Consider the following 12483-nt stretch of genomic DNA (forward strand, 5'->3'; position numbering starts at 1 on the left):
CTAAAGTATAGTGGTGTGCTTTTCCATGAATAATTTAGAATTCCTGGATGAAATAGCTTCTTCCTAACTGAAACTTTTATTTATAAATCAAGAAAAGCTACTAGCATTTAATAACTCAGTCTGAGATAGGTGAGCTTTATATTACACAGCTCTTTATATTACACAGCTCTCTAAGTTACTGAATAAACAGGTCATTTTTTTTCCTTGATGGAAAATTATCTTCTGTTTTCATGAGTGAAGTTCTTGGCACACTATTTTGGGAGCCAGTGGAACCTCAATTGGCAAAACATCACTTAGTTTTTCATCAGGTGCTTGTGAACAGATGAATGATATAGGGCTTGTCATCAGAACTTCCAAGATAGTTGCAAGGGTGTCTGTACCTGGGAGCTTGCTTTCCACCAGAGGAAGGCCATGTCCATGGGTGAGCCAGGGGATGGTGACAATCATGTTATGAAGGCCTGATCTAGACACTGGGAGTCCCCAGTGATCAGCTGTGCTCAAGGGAAGGTGAGACCTGAGTATGGGCACATGTGAAATTACAGGGAAGCAAAGGGGGAGAGGACAGGGGAAAGACACTGTGACTGATCCCCTTGGGCGTCAGTGTGCTTAAAACCCAGTTCAAAGTGGACACTAATCTCCAGGAAAAGTGAGAAATTGGGCATCCTGAGTTTCAGTGCTTATGAAGTCGAGTCTCCAAGAGAAACACAAACAGAAGTTCATATGCAACATGGAGCCTCATGCCCACAACCTTTGGGAAGGATTTAGTGGCCTCAAATAGCATATTTTAATAATGAACAGTTTTAGTTAGCTTTTTTCATTGCTGTGAACAGAAGCCTTACAAGAAAAATATAGAGAAGGAAAAGTTTATTTTGGCTCACGATTTCAGAGATTCAGTTTTTGTTCAGCCAACTCCACAACTCAGGGCCCAAAGCAGAACATCATGTTGGAAGGGCGTGGTGGAGGAAAGCAGCTCAGGACATGTTGAGCGAAAGAGCTTTGCTTACCAGAGACAAAATACAAATGCCGAAGACACACCCTCAGTGACATGGCTTCTCCAGCCATCACACCCTACTTGCCTACAGGTATCATCCAGTTAATCTATCAGTGGATGAATCCACTGATTATCTTACAGCTCATAACTTAATCATCTCACCTGCATATTCTTGCATTGTCTCACACATGAGCTTTTTGGGGACACCTTATGTCTAAACAATAATAACATAAGTCAACATGAATATATTTGGGAAATATTTCATAAACATCTCTACTTTTATATTACAATCCCTTTTTTTTCCAGTGCTGGGGATTGTACACAGGACCTCATACTCTGCAAGTGAGCTAAATCCAACACCTTTACTTTTAGTGTCTTTTGAAAATCTAGCAGTACCAGCGTGGACCAACATTCCTGCAGTATGTGCACTACAGGAGCCAGTGCCCTGAGTGACCCTGGAGACTTGGTATGACCAGCTGAGCAAGACTGGCTGAGTCTGTGAGGCATCTGAGGATAATCAGCATGCTGTGGGGACTACATGGTTCCCAGGGGGAAGGAGAAAGTGCACAAAGGGACATTTTGAACATGGGAGATTGAAGGGATAAGCAGTGTGGAGAGTGATTTTGAGTCCAGGTTTAAAAACAGAAGCACCGAGAATCAAATGCCAAATAAACAAACAAACAAAAAAAAAAAAAAAAAGAAAAGAAAAGAAAGAAAGAAAGAGAAAGAAAAAAAGAAAAAGAAAAAGCAACAAGAGAATAGATGGAAGAGAGAATGGGAACCATGAACTCTACCCCTTGGCCCTGCTCCCAACTTTTCTATTGTTCCCCCTTGATAGATATTAATTTTGATGGTTTTTCTCATGAGACTTGGTTCCTAACTATTTTTTCAAGTAAATTCTTGACTCATTGACCTGAGTAGTAACCAGGGACCAACTAGCCTTCAGCTCCTACTTGATCTGCCTCTGGACCAGTGTACTAGTTAGTGCTCAGTGCAGTGGTTAGCACTCAGCTGTGTTCCTATAGGGCTCCCCAAGCAAGAAAGCCCCCAGCTGAACATGGCAGTGCCACTTCACTCTCAGAGAACCTGAGTCTCTGTGCCAAGCTGTGCAGTACATTTTTGCATTTTTAGCCAGGAGCTCTCCCTGGACATTCTGGAGACAGCTCCAGGCCCCACAGCCACTGTGTATTAGGAACCTGGTCGCTCCTTTATATATTTCTAAGGGCAAAACTAACTCATGCAAGTGAGCCACGTTGAACAGAGTTTGGGAAAACCACACGTAGCTGGAGGCATGATCGTCCTTAAGACAGTGGATGAGGGGATCACCTCCTGGTCAGTGATACTGAAGGACTGGGACTGATAAGCAGGGCTTGCCAGCAAAACCCTGTATCCTTCAGCAAAGACCTGGGTGGCTGCTGTGATGGCAGCCTAGGAGCTGCTGATAGGGGGTACTCCATCCACTGGGTGAGTCTGCATGACTTGCCCCATGATGATTCCTTTGCAAAAGGATGAAATGTATTACACATAGGAGCCATTACTGGGGCTGTCTTGGGTCGCGTTACCCCAAAGGGTCCTACAGGCATCAGGTCCTTCTCACTTCCCTAAAGCCAGTCAACAGTAGAGGATGCCACTGCCAGATCTCCAGTGTCCATGTGCTTTCCTTTACATCCATTCCCCACAGCTACAGAGTGCCTGAAGTGCCTCCAGCATTATCACATCTCACTCAAAATCCTTTCTGCAACATGTGCATTGCTTGTCTCTTTACATTGGGATTCAAAAGCCTGAAAATAGGGCTGGGGAAATAGCTCAGTGAAAGAGCACTGGTCTGGCATGTGTGAAGCCCTGGGTTCCAACCCCAGCACCACCTCTAGAGACCCACCTGCTCTTTCACTGCATCTCCACTTCCTTCTTCCAGTAGCTGCACACCACTTACTCTTGGTCTTTTTCTGGTGTGTCTGTCTCTCTTATACTTCTTTACCTATTCATTAAAAACATTCTCCAAAATTCTAAACATACGTGCAACTAGAAAGAATTGTATAATGAACCACAGGTACCCATCGACCAATTTCTTGATTTCTCTCTAGGCTACCTGCTTCTCTTTCCTATCCAGATGATTTTTAAACAAGTCCCAGTGTTATATTATTTATTTCATCTGTAAATACTTCAACATGAATTTCTAATTTTTGAAAATATTTTATTTTATCTTAGTTTGGGAATTTTTAAATATTGTTAAAATACACATAGCATAAAATTTGCCTTCTTAACCATTTTAAGTCTTCTTAACCATTTTAAGTCTTAACCATTTTAAGTGTATTCATAATGTTGTGTGACCATCACCATTATCAATTGTTGTAACTCTGCACCCTATAATACTGAGATTCTATATCATTAAGTAATAATTGCCCATTTTCCTCTCTCTTCAGCCCAGTCTTGGCAGCCACTATTCTACTCTCTCTATTATTTGTACTACTCTAAGGAGTTTAAATAAATGGAATAAGACCATATTTGTCCTTTTGTGACTAGCTTAATTCATTTAGTGCATCCTCAAGGTTCTTCCAAGTTGTAGCAATTGTCAGAATTTCCTCGCTTTTTAAGACTGAATAATATTTTATTATGTCTCTATATCACATTTTGTGTATCCATTCACCTGTAGGTAGATACATGATGTCCTTCTGTATTTACTTATTGTGGACAATGCTGGTATGAATGTGGTTGTACAAATATTTCTTCAGGAACTTTTGTTCAATGTCTTTGATTATATCTAGGAGTGAAATTGTTGGGTCATATGGTAATTCTATTTTTAAAAAGTAGAATGTTGAGGAATCTTTATACTATTTCCCACAGCATCTATACTATACTGTACATTCCCACTAATAGTATATAAGGTTTTTAAATTTTCTACACTCTCACCAATGCTTCTACTTTTCTGATAATAGCCATCTTAATGTGTATGTGTTAGTATCTTATTGCAGTTTGATTTGCCTTTTCCCAAAGGCCAGTGATGTTGATTAACTTTTCATCTGCTCCATCATTTCTGTATCTTCTTCAGAGAAGCATCTATTCAACATTTTTTAATTGAATTTTTTATGTGGTTGAGTTTTAGGAGTTCTCCATACATCCTGGATGTTAATCTTTCATTAGGTAATGATTTTCAGCTGGGTGAAGTGTTACATGCTTATAATCCCAGCAACTCAGGAGGCTGAAGAAGGAAGATTGCAAGTTCTAGGCTAACCTCAGCAATTTAGCAAAGCCCTACCTCAAAATAAAAAAATAAAAGGGGTTGAAGATATAGCCCAATGGTAAAGTGTTCCTCAGTTCAATCTCCAGTGTGTGTATATATATGATTTGCTAATACTTTTAGGGGTTGCCTTTTTGCTCTGTTGATGTTTATTCTATTTACTCTCTTTAATTGTTTTTAATGCATACAATTTAAATCATTTCCATGAAGTCCACGTGTGGCAGAACATCATGACAGCAAAGTGTGGTGGAGGAAAGTGGCTCAGGATATGGCCATCAAGAAACAGAGAAAGACTGCTCCACTTGGCAGGAACAAGTTACACACCTCAAAGACACACCCCAGTGATCCACCTCCTCCACTCATATCCTCCCTGCCTACAATTACCACCCAGTTAATCCCTTACAGTAGATTAAGGCAGTGATTATGTTAAGATTCTCATAACCCAATCAATTCACTCCAAAATTTCTTGCATTGTCTCACATGTGAACTTTTGGGAACACCTCATATTCAAACCATAACATACAGTGTCCCCCCAAAGCCCCTGTCCTAATGAAGGAATGTTCAAAAGTAAAGTGATTGGATTGTGAGAGCTGCCTACAGTTACCATCTAGTTAGTCCATTCAAAGTAGGGTAAACTGATTAGGTCCACCCTACTTTGATTGGAGTAACTGGGTGGTAACTGTAGGCAGTTGCTGCCTCCTCCATGGCTAGAGGAGAAGAGTCACTGAGGTGTGCCAATGGTTAGGGTACCTCTTCCCTGTGGTCCTTCCCCCTGCCCCTCTCCCCGTCTTTTTCTTTCTCTCCTTACTGACCCCACTATGAGCTAAGCAACTTTCCTCCACTGAGGAAAGCAGAGTCCTTTCCCCATGATGTTCTGCCCTACCTTAGGCACAAAGCAATGGAGTCTGCTGTCCCCTGAAACTAAAGCCCCAAGTAAACTTTCCATCCTTTAATTTGTTCTTGTCAGGTATTTTGGTTACATGGTGAAAAAGCTAACCAAAACATACACTTGATCTATTTTTTTTTCTTTTATTGCTATGCCTGTGGTGTTACATCTAAGAAATCACAGACAAATCTGAAGTCATAAAGCTTTTGCCTTATGTTTCCTTCTAAGAGTTTTAGGGGGGTGTAGGCCTTCTAGTTAGATGTTTGATCCCCCTTATTTTGTATATGGCACTAGTAAGGGTCCAACTTCATTCTCTTACATGTAGATACACAGTTTTCCCAGCACTAATTGTTAAAAAGTCTGCCCTTTGCCCATGGAATGGTCTTGATACCCTTGTCAAAAATTATTTGACCATATTATACAAGTTTGTATTTCTTGAGTCTCTATTCCATTGGTCTGTCTATCTTTCATTATGCCACTACCACACCATTTTGATTACTGTAGTTTTGTAATAACTTTTGAAATAAAGAAGAATGAGTCTTTTAGCTTTATTGTTCTTTTTCAGGATTGTTTTAGCTATTCATGGTTTCTTAAGATTCTGTATGAGTGTTATGACTTTCTTTTTGTATTTCTAAAAATAATCATTGGGATTTTGAAAGAGATTGAATGCGTAGGTTACTTTGGGCAGTCTTGATATCTTAACAATATTAGTTTCCGTCATGGTTTGGATGTGAGGTGTTCCCCAAAAGCGCACGTGTGAGATAATACAAGCAGGTTCAGAGGAGAAATGATTGGTTTGTGAGAGTCTTAACCCAATCAGCAATTTAATCCCCTGATAACAGTTAACTGAGTGGTAAATGAAGTGATAGGGTGTGGCTGGAGGAGGTGGGAATTAGGACGTGGTTTTGGGGTATATATTTTGTATCTGACAAGTAGAGATATCTCTCTCCTTCTGCTTCCTTATTACCATGATATGAGCTGCTTCCTTCAATCTTATTCTCCCACTATGATGTTCAACCTCAACTCAAGCCCCAAGAAATGGAGCTGGCCTTCTATGAACTAAAACTTCTCAAATAAACTGTCTTCCTTTAAAATTGTTTTGGTCAGATCTTTTAGTCAACAGCAGTGAAAAAACTGACTAAAATCATTTCCCAATCCATGAACATGGAATGTCTTTCCATTTATTTATATCTTCTTTAATTTCTTTCAGCAACATCTTGTAGTTTTTATTATGCAAGTCTTTCACCTCCTTCCTTGGTTAAATTAATTTCTATGTGCTGATGGTATTGTGAATGAAATTGTTTTGTAAATTCATTTAAAAATTGCTTAAAAATGCAACTGACTTTTGCATATTGACTTTGTATCCTGCTACTTTTATAAATTTACTGATTAATTCTAACAGGCTCTTGTGTATGGAATCTTGTTTTCAACATATGAGATCATATAATCTGTGAACAGAAATATTTTTACTTTTTCTCTTTCCAACTGGAGTGTCTTTCATTTCCTTTGCTTGATTTCTCTGTCTATAACTCCCAGGATAATGTTGAACAAAAGTAGCAAAAGTAGGCATTTTGGTCTTGTTGCCTTGTTCCCGATCTTAGAGGACAATGTTTCAGCTTGTCACCATTGTTAAGTATGATGTTCACTGTGGGTATTTTTTTTTTTGTATGCGATTTTTATTATGTTAAAATAGTTTTCTCTTTTGAAAAAAAATATTTATTTTTTAGTTGTAGTTGGACACAATACCTTTATTTTATTTATTTATTTTTATGTGGTGCTGAGGATCGAACCCAGGACCTCGAATGTGTGAGGCCAGCACTCTACCGCTGAGCCACAACCACAGCCCCTTAAAATAGTTTTCTTCAATTAATAGTTCTTGAGAATTATTATCATGAAAAGATGTTAAATTTTGTCAATTTTTTTCTGAACGAACTGAGATGATTACATGCATTTTGTCCTTTATTGTACTAGTGTGGTATATTACACTGCTTGGTTTTCATATATTGATGTTGAACCATTCTTATATTCCAGAAATAAATTCCCACTAAATCATGGTATTTTTTTTATATGTTTCTTCATTCTATTTGCTAGAATTTTGTTAAGAACGTTTGTATCAATACTCATATGGAATATAGATCTGTAGTTTTCTTTCCATGTTACATTCTTGTCTGGTTTTAGTATAAGGGTAATTGTAGTTTCTCAGTGAGTTAGGAAGTATTCCTTCCTCTTCATTTTTTTTGAGGGTGGGAATTGGTTCTAGTTCTTAACTGCTTGTTATAATTCACTACTGATACAATTTTGTGGAAAAGCTAGAGCTAATTCCATATACCCAGGACTCTGGATCCAAGATGTATAAATCATGGAGCTGAAAGGAACCTTAAAACATTTTTGTTCAATTGCTCCATCAATAATCCCACCTTCATAATCATCTTGCCTATGACCACACAAACATTTAGTAGCAAAACTGTGGTTAAATCCTCAAATTCCTGACTCTCTTTAAATCATGCCAGTTTCCAAGAGAAGAAAAATATGTTTTATAGAATAAGTAATTGGCACAGAAGATGTTGCATACCCTCTTTCTGTCTTTCTGGTTTTTTTCACCATCCCTATCAATTTTTTGTAATCCACTTAGCTTCACCTAAATTCATGAACAGGTATATATGTTGTTAACTCACCAGGAGGTTCTTAGGGTACAGAGAGAGTCCAGGAACTAGGGACATTAGGGGTCCAATCAAGTTGTCAAGACAAGGCAGTATCCTAGACACAGCAGAGAATATTTATGCAGAAAGAAAGTGTTAGCAAGGAGTTTTAAACTTTGTAGCCACTGCTCTTGAATACTGTAGACTGAGAAAAATACAAAGGTAACAGAAGTGTCTGCCAGAACAGACACTGGGAGGATAATAGACTGTTCTGGGACACGACTCCCGTGTGCATTTCTGCAGAGCCATAAGAATGATCTTAGATGGCAGCATTATTGGACCATTGTGTTTTATCTCCAAATTGATGAACTTGGGTTCAGGGAAATACTGTCAACAGGTAGGAGTGGGTAGAAGTAAACATGGATGGAAATGAGCTCACTGGAATTATAAAGTTAAAGGCAATCCAGACATCAAGGCTGTCTTGAAAGAGATATTGAAGGATGCTGTCACAATGAAAATAAAACTCCATTAACTTCAACCTTTTTCTTTCATGTTTAAGCATCATTTGTGCTGCTCAAAGCTGCAAAATTCAATTCAATAAGAAAAAAGTTTGTTATTTAAGAATGTAGGTGATATACAGATTGAGTATCCTTGATCCAAAATGCTTGGGTCCAGAAAAAAATGTTTCAAATTTCAGATTGTTTTTTTTTTTTTAGATTTTGAAATGTTTTCATATATATACATATGTATAATGAGATATCTTGAGCATGAGATCCAAGTCTAAACACAAAATTCTCTTATGCTGCATATACACCTAGCCTGAAGGAAATTTTATGATATCTTTAGTGTACTTGAGTTTCAACTTCAGTCCATGATGTGAGGCCAGGTGTGGAATTTTCCACTTGCAGTGTCATGTCAGTGATGAAAATGTTCGATTTTTGCAGCATTTTGTATTTTGAATTTTCAGATAAGGGATACTCATCCTGTATTCATCAGAATACTTTTTAAAAGAAAGTAAATAATCAACTGTAAAAATCAAGCAACTTATTCAATAGACCAACTATACACCATGTAACAGTGCCCTTTAAGCTTTAAGTATACTTAAAGTGAATAATCCACAGGTACCATGTTAAAGTGAAGCTCTAATTCAAGAGATATGAGTCCTACTCAAGGTTCTGTTTTTGTTGTTGTTATTTTTGTGATGCTAGAGATTGAACTCAGGGCTTTTTCCATGCTAACCAGGTGTTATCCCACTGAGATACATACACCTCCTGCCATTTTGTATTTCTAACAAGTTCCCAGGTGGTGCTGAGTCTGCTGGGTCTCAGCAGTACTTTGAGTGGTAAACTGTAGAGAGCATGGAAGAGATTAAGCTGTGCCTATCTCATAATGCCTTAATACTGGATCCAACTTTGAGACTTAACACAGCTCAGGGAGATTGTCACTGAGTAGGGATCATTCTTATCATATAACACTAGAGACTGTTTATTTCACTGCATGATCCTTGACTACCAGGTGCAAGAAAAGGGAGAAATGTTGATATTGATTTTTTGGTCTCAAGGACTTTTCAGAACTGGAGGAGCAGTGTCCCATTGGTAGAGAAGAATGCAATAGGCATTGTAAGATGAAAGCAAGAAGAGACAAGAGAGCACAATAGCAAATGAAAAGGTTACTTCTGGTTGGACAAGAGCATACAACTTCATGAAGGAAATGGAATCTGAACAAACACAATCACATATGTTCTGCAAGATATTTACAGCTGATCCGGGTAAAGGGTGCTCAGTCAGAGAAATTAAGCTGAGCTTCAATATTATTCTAGACTTACTGGCTGGCACATCCAGTAGATCACAAAGAACAGGAGGAACCCATTTTGGATAGCAAACCAGTGGCTTCTTTGTGGAAGGAGGAATACTGGAGAAGTTGAGTAATTGAACTAGAAATATTCCATCAAGCACATTGTGATGGCTTGAAAGATTATTTAGCACAGAGGTGATCCCCAAATGTGTGCTGTTTGGCATGTTACAGGCATCGGAAGGTCTCTGTTCAAATAGTTTAATTAATGATTTTAGTTCTCAGACTGTGAATGTGCCTCCAGAAAGAGATACTTCAAAACATATAAACAGAGGTGATAGTCTGTTTTTGACCTTTCTTAAATTGTACACAGTGTCATATTAATAATACTCATTGTCTCTTAGTGCATGTACTAAAGTTTGAACTAGTCATTTGAAAATGTTCTTTCAGATTTTTCAATTAGTCCCAAAGGTGTCACGTGTACATCTTTTCCTTTGGTCAGCCTTCAATTTTAGATTACTGTGTGTGCCACCAAATAAAGCAGTTAGAATTAAGAAACGTCTTAAATCTTGTAGAAAGTCAGAACACCAGAAGTTCCCTAGATGAAATGCTTTCATGCATAACAGTTATTAACTTGCAAACAGAGAAAGCCTGGGGAAACTCATTTTTTTTTAACTTTTCCGAAAATCTTAAGCTCTAGTTTCTTTCCTCTTCCTCCTCCCTCTCCTTTTTTCCTTCTCCTTGCCTTTCTCCCTGCCCCGCTCCCACCCTCTTGTTCTTTTTTCAGATTTGCATGCCTAGAAAAATAGGAACACAATCTAGGGAAAAAACAGTTTTGAGTACTTCTTAATGGTATCGCAAATGTGTAGGTGTCTTACAAAATCAAGTAAATCAAAGCAGGGGAGTTTTTAGTGAGATTCCAGAGGCCATGCTGGGAACTGGGAACCCAGGAAGCATGTGTAAGTGTTGAGCTCATTTTAATATGCACACTAGAATGTACCAGTACACACATGCAAGTGTGTCTCTTTGGGGGAATTTTGTCCAGGTACAGTACTCATGGTATAGGTCTTCCTATCACTAATCTTCTAAATCTGCGTGGAACATTATTTTAAACCCTTTCTTCCTTGGGTGTGTGATTTTCTGCTTGAATGAATAGCACTATACCTGGGAATAGTCAATCCACATTACAGATTTGCAGTCTTATTTCCCTGTGGACAAGGGAGATGCTAACGTGATTGAGTTTACCTGTGGGTTTCAGGATGTCTGTTAGCAATCAGAGGTTCTGTAGGGCTGCAGTGGATCCAGTTCTTGCAGTTTCCTTCATTTGGAAGCAGAGACTTTATAGAGATGCAAGTAATCAATTTCAGGCTTGCTCTGGCTGGCTGCCCTGAGAGAACCTTTTTAAAATTCACAGGAACAGGTAGGACTGCATATTTATCTCATTTTCACAGCCACTATGCATACTGGTTGACTGGTACAATCTGAAACAATATGGGTCTGATGATGAACTTTATGTTTGTTTCAAGTGAAATTTTTAGCTCATCTCCGTTTTCTCCTCTTCCAGGAGAAATGGGTCCCATGAGGCAAGTGTGACCTGTGAGTCCAGCTCACCAGCCTGACGCCCAGCTGGGGAGGAAGAGGACCATGGATGGCATCATCGAGCAGAAGAGTGTGCTGGTGCACAGTAAGATCAGTGATGCTGGTAAGAGGAATGGATTGATTAATACCAGAAACTTCATGGCTGAGAGTAGAGATGGCCTGGTGTCTGTTTACCCAGCGCCCCAGTACCAGAGCCGCAGGGTGGTGGCCAGCACAGCACCAGCCAGCCTGGACAGCAGCAGAAACGAGCCTGTGCAGCAGCTGCTGGATCCCAACACCCTGCAACAGTCGGTGGAGTCCCATTACCGTCCCAATATCATCCTCTACTCAGAAGGAGTGCTGCGCTCCTGGGGGGATGGCGTGGCAGCCGACTGCTGTGAGACCACCTTCATTGAGGACCGGTCACCCACCAAAGACAGCCTGGAGTACCCAGATGGGAAGTTCATTGACCTCTCAGCTGATGACATCAAAATCCACACCTTGTCCTACGATGTGGAGGAGGAAGAAGAATTACAGGAGCTGGAGGTCAGAGGATGTGCTTATGGGGGAACCTTCTGGAATGGAGCAGTGGGGTTTGGGGGGTACTAGTGAGTGTGCAGCAAAAGTTAAGGAATGAAACTCGCATACAGAAATACAGGGAAATTGAAAGCATTCTTGGTGCTCTTTAACTCCTGAGTATTTATGAAGGATGGAAGGAATGGAGAAAGATGAGCTGGATAAAGAATCAAGGGCTGGGGATGTGGCTCAAGCGGTAGCGCGCTCGCCTGGCATGCGTGCGACCCGGGTTCGATCCTCAGCACCACATACAAACAAAGATGTTGTGTCCGCTGAGAACTAAAAAATAAATATTAAAAAAAAATTCTCTCTCTCTCTCTCCTCTCTCACTCTCTCTTTAAAAAAAAAAAAAAAAAAGAATCAAGGGGACATCAGCAGTCAATCTGGTCAGAGATGACCCAAAGTAAGCCACAGGGATGGGCAATAGACACCAGCACTAGTGGGTCGGCCGGGGATCCTGCTGTTGAATGACCCATGAGGGAGAGAAGCCAGTGGCAAAAGTGAGCAAGATGGTCCTAGAACCATACAAGGCTGGAGATGCATGTGTGGGGACAACTGGGGATGTGCTTTTACTGACACATGTGGTTCCCTTCACTTGGAATTTCAAAGTTTCTCTTAAGGGATTATCAGTATTACTACAATCTGCTGGAAGAAACAGAAATTGAAAAGGGAAGATGAATTGAATTATTAGACAAATCTTTTTTTTTTTTTTAATGCAGGAGTTTGAACTGAGGGCTTTGCATATGTTAAGCATGCACCCTACCACTGAGCTACATCCCCAGCC

At 39.6% G+C, this 12483-nt stretch overlaps 1 protein-coding gene across 1 annotated transcript in view; it reads left to right on the plus strand.

Annotated features, from left to right (window-relative positions):
* The window catches only part of SYNDIG1 (synapse differentiation inducing 1), a 193682-nt gene that overhangs the window by 61881 nt on the left and 119318 nt on the right, over positions 1-12483 (plus strand). The window contains exon 2 of the mRNA XM_081293226.1: positions 11110-11669. Within this exon, the coding sequence (XP_081149352.1) occupies positions 11190-11669 (480 nt within the window). The 5' untranslated portion in view covers positions 11110-11189. The remainder of the gene's footprint in view (positions 1-11109; positions 11670-12483) is intronic.

This window comes from Spermophilus citellus (genome assembly GCF_964194105.1).
Source record: "Spermophilus citellus genome assembly, chromosome: 4".
Classification (NCBI taxonomy): domain Eukaryota; kingdom Metazoa; phylum Chordata; class Mammalia; order Rodentia; family Sciuridae; genus Spermophilus; species Spermophilus citellus.